The sequence below is a fragment of the Tachypleus tridentatus genome, chromosome 6 (genome assembly GCF_004210375.1).
Source record: "Tachypleus tridentatus isolate NWPU-2018 chromosome 6, ASM421037v1, whole genome shotgun sequence".
Taxonomy (NCBI): Eukaryota; Metazoa; Arthropoda; class Merostomata; order Xiphosura; family Limulidae; genus Tachypleus; species Tachypleus tridentatus.
In genome coordinates, this window is record NC_134830.1 from 54,341,051 (window position 1) to 54,355,498 (window position 14,448).

The following is a 14,448-nucleotide window of genomic DNA, read 5'->3' on the forward strand; positions in this document are numbered from 1 at the left end:
AGTTTGATCACTTAATGTTCACAGAAATCTTGATATTTCTAATGAATCCATCTTGGATAATTTTCAGGACTTCTTTCCACCAACACAACGTCGCTCCAGTCTCCTTTTCCCTACATCGAAGGGTTAAATCCGGATGTGGGAACAAACGGTTCTGCCGTGTTCGAAGAGGAAATTTTTCCCACCTTAGATCTGCAAACAGTTGAAGCATCCCCCGAGTTAAATATCTTTAAATATCGTCCATCAACATCCCGTTCGGTAAGCAAACAACTGGTTGCTGAAGAAGAGACCAAGAAACCTGATATTTACCAAGACTGTAACGTCAGTGAAGTCCAACATCCCCTACCAAGTACGTACGTTTTAAAGAAGATTTTTGGAATATTTTATTCCTAAATTATTGAAATAAAAATTATGTAAATTTTGTTTTATGACAACTTGTATATTTTACTGTGTGGCTGCTAATTTATCTTGTGCGTGTTTGTGTCGAACGTGAAAGTTGTCTGAAGTGTTTAAATTAAATCTTTAAGTGATGTTTTCTACATCAGTTTGTTAGAAAGATAAACAGCGAGAATAACACGATGTGTGGGAAGTTTGTTTTTAAAGAAATGAGTGTGATAAACATTTGTTATTGTTACACTTAAAGAAACCGTTTGTGTTGGCACAGTTACACGAAAGCTTGAGTATGAATAAGAAATATAATGCTCCTGGTTGAATTTTATATATGTATAGAGATAGACAGCGAGAATACGTAGAACCTCTGAAGGACAATACAGGTCAGTAAAATACTAAATGATATAAGGGGGTTCATTATTCAGCTGAGGAAATAGGTCTGATACAACACTCCAAGTCAATTAGAAGCAAGATTTTCCTATACAAAATTGAGGTTATAGTTACGGAAAGAGAACCTTTCGACCCCTTCCATCCAAACTAAAAAATAAAGGCCATTAGGATGACGCTGAGCATAATACTGTAAACCAGATAACAAGCGATAACTTGAAGTTTAAAAACGTTCACAAACCATAAGCTTACAAGCTACTACATGTTTTCACGAGAAAAATGGCTGAAGATATTGTAATATTCATCCAACATTTTGGTGTATATCGAATGAGCTTTTATTATATTTGGTGGGTTTTCTATCTTGTCGTACTCTCAGAAGGTTTTTACAATGGAAACTGGCCATCAGACCAAGTTCAATGGACGATGATAGAAATAATTGCAAGACCAGCACATGACACGGAACACAATCTAGATAAGGTGTGATTAACCCTTGAATACCTGCTTTAGTACTAAGCAATACTAGGGACGGCGTCCGTCTTTAGATTTACATCGCTAAAAGAAAGGGATCTATCCCCCTCGTGAGCGTGGCAGATAGCCCGATGTGGCTTTACTATAAGTTTATTTGTTTAGAATTAAGCACAAAGCTATACAATGGGCTATCTGTACCATGTCCACTAAGGGTATCAAAACCAGGTTTTAAGCGGTGTGAGTCCGCAGACGTACCTCTGTGCCACTGGAGGACTTTCACTATATATAACGCACAACACAGTACCAAAGCTAATTGGTTGATTAGTTGGACTAATCAAACCATAGTGAAGGCAGTCAGCTAGCAACAATCGCCACCACAAGGGCTCTGTGTGGAATAAAGGAATTTACTGTTACATTTATAACGCGTCCACAGTTGAATGTGCCAAAAGTGTTGAAGTGCTTCATGTCTCGAACCCTACACCGCAACTTGTCCGCTCATGAAATAATTACATATATATATTGAAAACATTAAAAATCAATTTTAATATGTAGTATATCGTTGTTGAGAGTATTAAAAATTTTCCAACGACTTCAATACGTAATTTTCCGCTCACGCATCTTCCAGAAAGTGAAACTTCATATCCTACGATATAACAACCAATTATATTAACAGTTAGGCTTGTGATAACAGCACGTCGAATAACCCAACAAAGCAAAGCGAGTAACCGTTAAATGATGGTACTGAAGGTTTCCTCAAGTATAAGAAAAGTGTTCCATATCCCTAGGAATTTCTTTTTTAAATCTTTTAACACTCATTCTGCGAATTAAAAAACATGTTGATGAGTTGGTTCCAAAGTAAAACTCTTTTTTTGTTTGTTTGTTTTTCAAATGCTGGATATAGATTATACTGTTTACTATATCTGCAATTGTAATTGCGCACCAGTGTGGCTGCATTCGCACCAATTTCCAGGATAAGAGAGAGTGTAACCCATTTTTCGTCCAAAATTTCATACAAACATTGTATTTTCCACACATGTTGCGCAATACAAGACCTGGTATCTCAGCTTCATAAAGCCATTTCCTACACGACTTTCCCGGAGTTTTCTCAGTAGAGATAACCAAGAAAAGCTCAAAGATGCTTACGTGGCACTATAACGTGGAAAAATTCGGAATATTTGTTGTTGTTGTCGTTCTACTTTGAATACCAGAAACTGACGCTCATCGCCATATATCATCCAACTGAATGAGTTAGATCCCATCAATTCGCAGATTATCTATTGAATGAGCAAAGTCAAAAGAGTAGACACGAAATACCTTGCGTCTTTAACTTTGTTCCGCTAGAACACGCGAGCAACAGTGTAACAGTCTAAAATGCTACAATCAGGTTCAACAACAAAAGACAATTTATTCAACAATAGCAACACTTAAAAATAAATTTAACACTTACCAAAATACAACTATCAAACAAGTGCATAGTCAGGACTTTACACCAATAATAATAAACAATATATCACAAATTATTTAAAGTGTGGAATGAGGAGAAAGAACCAGAAAGAATACACCGAATTAAAAAAAAAAAAGCAAATACAATATTTCAATTCAAATCCCCGCCACACCAAACATGCTCGCCCTTTCAGCCGTGGATACGTTGTAATGTGACGATAAATCCCACTATTCGTTGGTAAAAGAGTAGCCCAAGAGTTAGCGGTGGGTGGTGATGACTAGCTGTCTTCCCTCTAGTCTTACACGGTTAAATTAAGGACGCCTAGCGCAGATAGACCTCGTGTAGCTTTGCGCGAAATTAAAAACAAGCAAACAAATAATATTTCAGAAACATCTTTTAAATCAATATCGAGTAATAAATAACAATAATTCACTAACTGTATCGTGACTTTCTGTCTCTCTTTTAGTGAAGCTTCGATCAGAGTAGGTCACGAGAGTACAACCTCATGTAATCTTTTTTTTTTTTAATTCAAAACAATCCCAGAAGAAAATAATTTACGTCAGAGCATGCTCAAAATCTAACGTTTTGGCAGACGACAAGACTCGGATTGGTGATTAACGGAGACATGTTTATTTGTAGCTGCAAAGAAACTGATACATACTTAAAGTACATATTCTTATTAGTTGCCAATAATAAACTTAGTTTCATAATCTGTTGCTCAAAGATAAGCAACTAAACTACAATACGATGTATTTAATAAGTATTTTCAGCTGACGAAGAACGTCTTCCTTGAAACACTTTGCAATGGTGATGTTGCTTCGTGTAGGATATGTCCAATATAAATGTTTTTAGGCCTACGAGGGAGAGCTGATTTCCTTTCAATTGACAAGCTATGCATACAGCTATTGGATAGTCAAAAGAAATTATTACACTAAATAACATTATCACTTAAGTAAAAAATTATAAGTAGCATCATATTTCATTTAAATGTTTCTCGTTTTTAATTTTTCATATACTTCTGAAAAAAAAGGCGCAAAACTTCGGTTTGAAGAAAAAGAAATTTCGGTTTCTTTCAAAACCGTATTGTATAAAGTGTTTCAAACATCAAACTAAAACTGGTTTTAGTTTATACAACACGAGTCCTTCTTTCATCAAACAAAATAACTTTAACAGACCTTTAAGGTAAAAATTCTAAGAATTCTTAAACCAAATTGATATGTTTAATTGTTATTTTAGACAAAAAAAATACACATTACTTTGTGGTCAAAGTATTTTCAAAACACAGGTAACTAAAAATGGTCTAGTTTTGATCTAGTATACTCGGACTGTGAACCCACTAGTTCAGGATTCGCACCTCGTATCTGAACAAATACGTTCAACACACTGAGCCCGTGAATTCGCCACAAAACTTAGACACTCAGAGCTTTTTATTGAGGGAGTAGGAATCAATCATTGTAGTCCAGGGTTTGGAGGATCAAATCCTTCTGAAGAGACAGTATTGAAATTATTATCCAATTACAAAAATGGAAACACGAGTCCTCGATACACGATTTCTGAATGTTTTCTATTGTTGTTTTGTCAGAAAGGGAATTCAAAACAATATTTATTGATAAAGACTAAGTTTGAGATATACCTTTGCAAGTTTCTACTTCTATCAGTTGGTGTATTGAACCACATTCCATTTTAAAGCTCATTAACTTGTACGTCATACTGTTCGACAAGGAATTTATTAAGTAAGATAAATAATGATATTTTTTTTAGATTTTATAACATTATTTATTAATCAGAAGTTAGTGAAAAAGGGAACAAAATCGCTGTATGGATTTGAATTTGTTCCCAGTTTGCATTTCTTATTGTATCTAACAATAATAATACTTGTACAATATCAAGTGTGAAACTGTTTATATAAGTATGAGAGATACTTTCAAATCACTATAAATATACATCTGTATAAAAACATATCAAGTTGTACGGAATAATATGCAAGTATCATGCGTTTGTTAAACTTTTCACACTCAAAGACTGCCCTCACCCCTAACTTCAATGACACAGCGGATCTGCAACGTTAGAAACCGTGTTTCGATACTCGTGGTGGGCAAAGCACAGATGGCCCGTGGTATAATTTTGTGATTAAGTTTAAAAAAATCTAAAGGTTATTGCTACCAATCTAGCTCTAGTTTTTACATATTTGCGTAGCAAAATACACTTAATTTTTTTTTTTTTTTGCTACGTTCAAAATTATTTCCTGTTCTACAGAAAATCTCTTAATTCTGTAACCCCTTATCTAGTATCTAGTACTTACATGTATGTAGGGTGGGACAAAGTGGCTCTATATCCTTCTGTTATGTGAGGATGTGTTACATATGTTGGGAAAGTCCGGACATGTGTTTAATTCGTTATGTAACAGCGATAACACAAGACTAGAGATCAACCTGAACAGCTGTTACGTGACAGTTATTACAGAGAACAAGAGATCAACTTGAACATCTGTTATGTAACAGTGATTACACAAGACTAGAGATCAACATGAACAGCTGCAGTCCCTTTCTGTGTGTCAACAGTTTACATATGTTCACGCATGCCCCCTTAAGTACTTCAGCGTTTTTGTGTGGAAATGATTTTTAAACAAAGCCATCGTGCATTGCGTTTCTACTCATCAGCTGTTTGTTGAAAACAATGTCATTGATTTAATCATCCATTTAGGCATTAGCGGTGGGAACTGTTGATCATTAGCCATTTCTCTAGATTCTCTGTTCTAAATTCGTAATCCGAGGGTTGCGGGTTCGAATCCCCGTCACACCAAACATGCTCGCCCTTTCAGCCATGACGGAGTTAAAATGTGACGGTTAATCCCACTGTTTGTTGGTAAAAGAGTAGCCCAAGAGTTGGTAGTGGATGGTGATGACTAGCTGCCTTCCCTCTGGTCTTACACTGCTGAATTATGGAAGGTTAGCACAAATAGCCCTCGTGTAGCTTTGCGCGAAATTAAAAAACAAACAAACAAAATAACCAAACTGTTGTAAATTACAGGCGGCTATCAGATGACAACTCTACTATAATACTGCGCGACAATCCTAAGACACAATTATCTTAACAAAACACAAGGTGTTCAAGAGATGAGAGCGATTCATGAGTTCCTTTTTGTATTTTTATTATGAAAGTTTATTGATTGATTTCTATAACTTCTAATTCATAATTTGTAAATAATATTCTATAAGGAAAACAGAAAACTTATTGATTGGTGTCAACGTTAAAACACTGTAAAGTGGGTGCCTTTCTAGTTTTCAATAAAACAATCAGAAAACGGTTTCCCTTTTAAAATTAAAATGTTCTCTTAGTACTGAGATGGCAAGTCTTTTGTTTATTGTTCAAATTTAGACTATTTTATACTTTGAATTTATATTTTTTTATTTATTAGTATAGTTTGTCAGTTTAGGCAGGGCCCGGCATGGCCAGGTGGGTTAATCAGGACTCGTAATCAGAAGGTCGAGGGTTCGAATCCTCGTCGCACCAAACATGCTCACCCTTTCAGCCGTGGGGGTGTTTTAATGTGACAGTTAATCCCACTATTCGTTGGTAAAAGAGTAGCCCAAGAGTTGGAGGTGGATGGTGATGACTACCTGCGTTCTCTCTTGTCTTACACTGCTAAATTAGGGACGTCTAGCGCAAATAGCCCTCGCGTAGTTTTGCGCGAAATTTAAAAATAAACAAAACAGTTTAGACGACAAAGGACAAAATCAATTATAATGACAAAATTACTACCAATCATCATTAAAACTTTTCACATTTGACGGTTCATTACTTTTGTTTGTTTTTAATCATTATTAATGTTCTAAAATTATTAATTTACGTGTTATTATTGTTTTATGTGGATTTTCATTTTTACTTTACAGAACCGGAAATATGAGTCAACTAGAAAAAACTTCCGGTATATCTAACGCTACAAAGAAAGGCCGCATCTGTTTTTTCGGGATCTGTTGCTCACCTCATAGTTCAAGGCTTCATGTGTGGGTGTGCTCATTATCTGCTGGGTAATATTGTCGTTCTTATCCACAGTTTTACCGGTCACTCTTCAACCAGATTTGTTGCTGCCATATCAAACAACTTTTTTATAGAATTGAATCGGGTATGAAAACATTTATAGTGAAGATGCAGGCTATTAGTAGAACCCTTTGCAGATTATTGTACAGAAACTTTTACGTTATAATAATACTTTTCGTTAGCTTCCATCAGAAACTAAAAATTTTCTGTATGCTGTATGTAATACATATTGTTTTTTTTTTAGTATTTAATAACACATATTTAGGTTTTGAATGTGGTGTTTTCTCGAAATTGAATATTCAATGCGATTAGTTTTAACAGCAGCATGTTAAATATTTGACAAATTCATCGAAACTGTATACGGATCATATTAGTGAAAGAAAATTTTGATTTGGTCATTGAGAAGAATAGTAACACTTGTGTGTTATATATTAATTGTAAGTAGTTAATAGTTTTTTATTGTTTCTTATTGTATATGTACACGTTTGTAAAATTCCTAAGAATTTAGTGGACGTTTCTTTTTCCTGATGTTTAAGTTGCATGAAAGACATACTTAGATACATTTTATACGGAACAAATAACAAGTTTTTGAGAGAATTGCTTGGAATTATGCACTGGAGAAATCAGTTCGAAGATGAAACTTATCAAGAGCAGAAGGATAATTAATTAATAGCGAAATTTCTAGCACAATATTCAAATATTTATAAATTTATAATTATATTTAAATTTTAACGTGGTTCAATGGACCTTCCTGACACCGAATGTCTTATTTGAGACACACCGGAGTTTATGAATAAAATTTTTTATCGTTTTTTTAACAAATATTCATTGTAGTTAACACTATTACCTATGCATTTTCTCAACATTCTTATTTTTTATATTAACTATTCTCCAGCACGTACGCATTTAGTTTCATGGTAACAAAATTATTATTATTTTCAGAAGGTGTTTAGAAAGTCTTATGTATTTTTGATCATCTAAGTGAAATATATGCATTTGTATATGAAAAAGGCTTATGCTAAACTGGTTAAGAATTTCGTACTAAATGAGTTCTTATAAGAAAACCAGGATAATCGTAATGATTTATTGCACCATACGTTAATCTACCCTTTTTTTGAACAAAGGATAGATAACCTTGATATTAAACCTATTATATATTTGCAACAGTATGTCTATCTAGTTCATGAGGGAATTCAATCACATTATATTCACCATATCCATCGCCGATGACAAAAACGTTTCGCTCAGTGGTTGAACTGAAGAACTCTGGATTGAGCAAAATGAGTCGACGACAACAAATATAGTGTGGTTGGATTATTATTTGTATACCTTCTTATAATTATTGAAAATCCTTGAGGGACTATATGATTAATGTAGTATTTAAACCTAATACTAATGTTCTATAATTAATGTAAGTAGTTGTAATCATGCTTTGTCAGCTTCTAAAAGGCGTTCACACCTTAAGAAAGGACAAACAGAATATAAGTATCGTTCACATGGTGTCTTTTGTGTCTCAAGAGCTTCTGTTACTACGAATTTATGATTTATTAACCAGTTAAAAACTCTCTTTGTTAACCTGAAGATGACCTAAAAAGGTCGAAACGTTGTTCTGTACTTTATTTTAATTAAAGTTCTAATTCCCATACCAGCCGTCTTGAAAATACATTTTATAATTTATTAGCAAGGTACCGTCCACACTACATCTGATTTTGAGAGTATTTATTGATTAATTTCCAACTGGAACAAAATTATTAAAAAAACACAAAAAACGCTACTATTTCACCGTATCTGTAATTTTAAAATTTGATCATGTCACAAAAATGTAACCGTACAAAAATACATTTTCCAAAAATAGACATTTTTCAGATAAAATTCTATTTGAATGTTTGTTGCTTTCAGTGCTAAACCGTTTCAAAGGTTATTTTAAGCAGAAACTCGGTTTTTATTTGAACACTGCTGTTATTCCTAATTCTTCGTGACTTTTTGAATGATCACTTGAACACAACGGATCTAAAATTACAACAAATATTCGCAATGTATTTTTAAATGTTTTAAAAACATTTAAAAGAGCTGAAAACATTATCAGTTTGATTACATTCGTTTCTTAAGTACAATAAAACTCTCAGGCTGAGAAAATATAACTTATGATTCATTTTAAGAAAATGTGTGATTTTTATACAATATATTTAGAAACCACAGACTCTGTGGGCCTAATTACTACAGTCACGTTTGTTAGGCTGTTCATCTTTAATTGCAATTGTTGACGTAATTTTCAGTTTTGCAGTATATTAGACCATCGTATTCATTCAACAGAAATTAAATATTATTCGTTATTTGGAAGTAATCAAAGCAATTTCACGACAATAAAGTTATAAGAATATATATATAGACACACATAACACTGTGCTTATTTTCCTTCTTGTCTGTAACTAAACTTTAACAAGAAAATTAAAACAGTATAAACTTATTTCCAATCTTTTTATTACAGGTTAGAATGTGTAAGGAAATATATCAATCGGTCTGCAAACGTAGGATAAAAATAAACTATTTTCTACTTAGTCTCATAAGACTAGATAAATTACGCCGATTAATTAGCAAACTTTGAATTTGCAGGTAGTTTTGTTTATTTCAGGCTATTAGAACCCAACACTTCCAGTAAAACGCGACACCTGCAGTTTTGTGCTATTTTATTCGTAATATAAGTAAAATTTTTGAAAATGAATCCATGTTAATATATTCATTATTTAAAATCAAAGCAAATAGAAAAAACTAATATCAAAATATCTAATTCCATGAACTAAAAAATCTGGTTATGTTTCAAAAATTAACTGATCACATGAAATGATTCATGACCAAATGCTTTTAATCTAGATTTAAACAGACCACTAAGTTTTGTTTGTTTGTTTTTGGAATTTCGCACAAAGCTACTCGAGGGCTATCTGTGCTCGCCGTCCCTAATTTAGCAGTGTAAGACTAGAGGGAAGGCAGCTAGTCATCACCACCCACCGCCAACTCTTGGGCTACTCTTTTACCAACGAATAGTGGGATTGACCGTCACATTATACGCCCCCACGGCTGGGAGGACGAGCATGTTTAGCGCGACTCGGGCGCGAACCCGCGACCCTCGGATTACGAGTCGCACGCCTTACGCGCTTGGCCATGCCAGGCCTCAGACCACTAAGAATGATTCATAAACAAATTATTTTAATTCGTATTTAACTGACAGCTAGAAATGCTACATGAAGTTTTTTCTTTTACCTGGATTAAACAATCATGGAAAATGCTTCATGGACATTTTTAAACCTTACCTTAGGAATTAATTCACAAACAACTTTTTTTGCCCGAATTTTATCAACAAGGAGGAAAGCTTTGTTGACAAATTGAAATTCGTTTTGTTTTTTGTGACAGCGACGATTTACCTATACTTTAACAGTGTATACTCGGTTAAGAAATGTAGTGTCTTAACTGAACGTTTTAAGATGAATATATATATACATATCTTTAGGTTTATTTTAGCTAATTTCTCTTTAAAAGATATTCAAAATGATACATAATATCAGATGATAGATGTGTATTTATAAAAACCCCTACAAAGGCCCGGCATGGTCAGGTGGTGAAGGCACTTCACTCGTAATCCGAGGGTCGCGGGTTCGAATCCCCGTCACACCAAACATGCTCGGCCTTTCAGCCGTGAGGGCGTTATAATTATGACGGTCAATCCCACTATTCGTTGGTAAAAGAGTAGCCCAAGAGTTGGCGGTGGGTGGTGATGACTAGCTGCCTTCTCTTTAGTCTTACAATGCTAAATTATGGATGGCTAGAGCAGATAGTCCTCGTGTAGCTTCGCGCGAAATTTAAAACAAAGCAAACCATTAAAAGACTTAACTTTAATTAGTCCTTTGTTTAATACAAGAAAGACGTCCATGAGCATAAGCGTGTTTTATGCCTCTGCCAAAGTAATCTTCCGCTTGTAACCTGGCTTTACAATATAGTCTTATTTAAAATCCTATTCAAATCTACTGCTAAAGAAACATTAATGGTATGGTTAGCACCAAAACTAGGAAAGCAGTCATTTAAGAGGTAACAGTCCTAACATTACATCACATATAATCGAGCGCGAAAACGTTCTGTGATAAGATTTGGTTTCTTTATATTTCGCGCAAAGCCACAACGGGGGTTTTCTCCTCTGGCCGTTCCTAATTTAACAGCGAAAGACTACAGTGAAGGCAACTAATCATCACCATTCCCCACCAACAGTTGGACTACGCTTTTATTAACGAATATAGGATTTATTATAACATTATTTCGTTCCCGTGACTGAATATACTCAATAATGGGAGTTGAGCGCCCTAACCACAAGCCATCATAAGTTACTTCCAACCTGACATTTATTTGTTTGTTTCATTAACAATGCTACTTGTACTAATTCTTAAGTTATACCAAGAAATACACTTTTCTAGGGTTACTCTTCCAAATTTGAAAAATCATGAATGGTAGAAGACCGTGAAGAATTGTGCAAACAGAAATGTGTAGTTAATAAATACTAACAGTGTGGCAGATGTACTGTTCCACATATGATCATTTTTCTCAACTAACACAGCAGTAACCAACTAATCGTCACGTTTTCTAATATATATTGTCCACTCCCCCCCCCCACTGTCCTCGTACAACAGAACATGAGGATCCTCTCAAAATAGAATATTTTCGGTACATCTTTTTCATTTGTGAAGCGATCAGCAAATGGCCCATAACGAAACAAATCCCACCATTAGCCAATGTGTCCAAGAAAACCATTGGCCATTGTCTAGCATAGTTTGAATGCTTTTGATGAGCCTCTAGATACCGATTTGTGGCAAGTGGTTCCATTCCACCATAAGACATTGGTGGGCTCGTGGACGAAGCATGGGACAGTCCACGAAGAACACCAACGTCCAGTATTAGATTATCTGATGTTAATCTAGATGGTGGCACCTTTGTCGCTGGGTGAAGAGATGTACTGTGAGTTTGATATCTTGAGGACAGTTTGGACATATACATGAAACTTGATGGCGATTTTTTTTTCTGAATAAGTTGGATCAACAACACAATGTTGAAGTGCCACTTTCTGTAGTACAACGTGACCACATGATAATTCCTTCCTATTTATATATCTTTTGAAACTAGCTTGGTCAATAATGTTGCAAAACGTGTCAGAAAACAAAAATAAAAACGACAAAAACAAAATAATTGACATTCAATCAACAAAATAGTTCATTCGAAAAAAATGAAATGCACTTTAGTTTTAAGATGTAAATTTTCTGCTTACTTTACCCTAATCTTCTAAAAAAATCGTTATTTATTAACATCGAGCAAAACATGCTTGGCAAGTTATCAATATAATTGTCATTTCGGTTGATGATTATTAATAAGCCTATAAAGCTTTGGTAAACGGATGACACTTTTACAGTATTGGCTACCTTTACTTTCTCAATTCCAGTTAGTACTAAGTAGCTGCCAATTTGTAATTTAATGTTATTATACATCTTGTACATTGTTTTAGTCAATATGGATGACTTTAATGTAAGCTTTGTAATAAGACGTAACATATATTCAACTGATGAAACAAAAAGTAAAAGCAATAAAATTTATCATAAATGTCGTATCTTCTTTCAGAAATTTATATTAAAAGTTATATTTTACTACCAGTTTGTACTACTTAAAACGAAAACAGTTTCAGCATTGTATGCTGAATTCTTAACATCAGCAACAAAGCTGATATACTATGCAAACCAAACAATTGTTATTTATAATTCAGATAAAGGATAAAGCCAGTGTCAATCACCCTTCTAGTTTAGTTTTATTCAAAACAAATTTCTGATGATCTGTTATGTAATAAGATATGCAACTGGCCATTCAACCAGCATTTGATGAACTATTTACATATTTCAACGTGACAGATGTTCATTATGAACAGCTTGAGAGACATGACACCAATGTTACTATGCTTGGTCAGTATCTTGGTATGATCTGGAGGTATTTATTCTCCAATACCCCTTTTAAAACACATTTCCAGGAAATTCAGTGTCTGAAGTCACTTGAGGTGGTTCCCACGTGTGTTTGATAGAGTTGAAGTTCAGATCAACTAGACCAGAATAAAGAATTATAAAAGATAAGATGTACTTAAAATATGCAGTATTAATGCTGCCACCCAGTAGGATGTAAAGATTGGTAAGTCCATTAATGCATACTCTTGGGCTACAGTTACAAGCAAACTGTTTTGTACCTTGCATTAAGTGGAATGCACTTTATTGAGCACTTAGCACACTTGTCTGGGTAGTGGGTCAGAGCACGCTCTGACAAAGGTACAGTAAGGCGCTCCTTCCCTCCGCTAGCCCATGGGAGGTCCTTGGGCAAGACCAAGTACCCATTTAGCCCCCCGTGTCAGGGTTACGATGAAGTCATGGAAGGCAGGTGATGGATGAGTGCGAGGCAACTGACATAGTGTCATTAATGGCGCAACACTCAATCTGGCCAGGCAGAACGGTCCTGTATGGACACTGCTCCTATAGCAAGTAATTGCAACTGCAACCTACTATAGGTATCATTTTGCAAAGACAACCCTATGGCAAGCCAAACTAAAAAAATATGTCAGATAACAGCGTGAATGGGGTTTCCAGAACTTCGGGAAACTCCTCGCTCGGTAGGGGAAGTCATGTGCGACAGGTGACACCAGACTGTCATCAAGCGACTGTCAGCAACAGAAAAAAAACTAAGAATTGGAACTTGAAATGTTCGAACAATGCTGCAAAAAGGTAAATTAGAGAACATTAAAGAAGAAATGAAAAGAATGAAGACAAACATACTCGGACTTTCGGAGGTGAGATGGAAAGGAGCAGGCAGTATAACATCAGATGAGTTCACGATTCTATACTCAGGAGGTGATGACCATCAAAGAGGGGTTGGCATAATATTGGATGTGGAATGTGCAAAGGCCCTGAAAGGTTTCTAGTGTGTCAACGATAGATTCATGGTTCTAAAACTTAGTGGAAAACCATTTGACATTGGCATTATTCAAACTTACGCTCCAACTGCAGACAAAGTCATGACAGAAATTGAAAGATTTTATGAAGACATTGAAAAGGCAATGAAACAGCTAAAATCACAAGATATTAAGATCATTATGGGAGACTTCAATGCAAAGGTTGGAAAGAACAAAATAGACAAAACAGTGAGACCATTTGGAATCAGAGAGCTAAATTAAAGAGGAGAGAGACTTGTTGATTGGTGCAAAGAGCATGACATCGCTGTAATGAATACTTGGTTCAAGAATCACCCAAGAAGATGTTGGACATGGAAAAGCCCTGGAGACAGAGTGAGAAACCAAATTGACTTTATCTTGATGAAAAAACGATACCATAACTCCATAACATCATGCAAATCTATGCCAGGTGCAGACTGCAGCAGTGATCACATCCCAGTCATAGCAACCATGGTAGTCAAACTGAAAAAGTTAAAGAAATCCAAAAAAGAATCAAGACTACAACTGAACCTTTTAGAAGAAGAGCTGAAGAAGAAATACATCGTATGTGTGAAGAATAAATTTGATATCCTTGACAGTTTGAATACTGCTGAAGAAAAATGGCAAAAAATGAAGGAAAGCATCCACGAAGCTGCTAAAGAACATATTCCTACTACCAGAAAGAGTAAACAAAAAATGGATTACTCCAGAAATCCTTAATCTA

General features: G+C 34.9%; 1 protein-coding gene across 1 annotated transcript in view; it reads left to right on the plus strand.

Moving 5' to 3' along the window:
* LOC143252541 (uncharacterized) overlaps positions 1-8,370 on the plus strand; it is a 28,410-nt gene extending 20,040 nt beyond the window's left edge. Inside the window, exons 5-6 of the mRNA XM_076504841.1 lie at positions 68-346; positions 6,580-8,370. Of these exons, the coding sequence (XP_076360956.1) occupies positions 68-346; positions 6,580-6,593 (293 nt within the window). The 3' untranslated portion in view covers positions 6,594-8,370. The remainder of the gene's footprint in view (positions 1-67; positions 347-6,579) is intronic.
* The last annotated feature ends 6,078 nt before the right edge of the window (positions 8,371-14,448 follow it).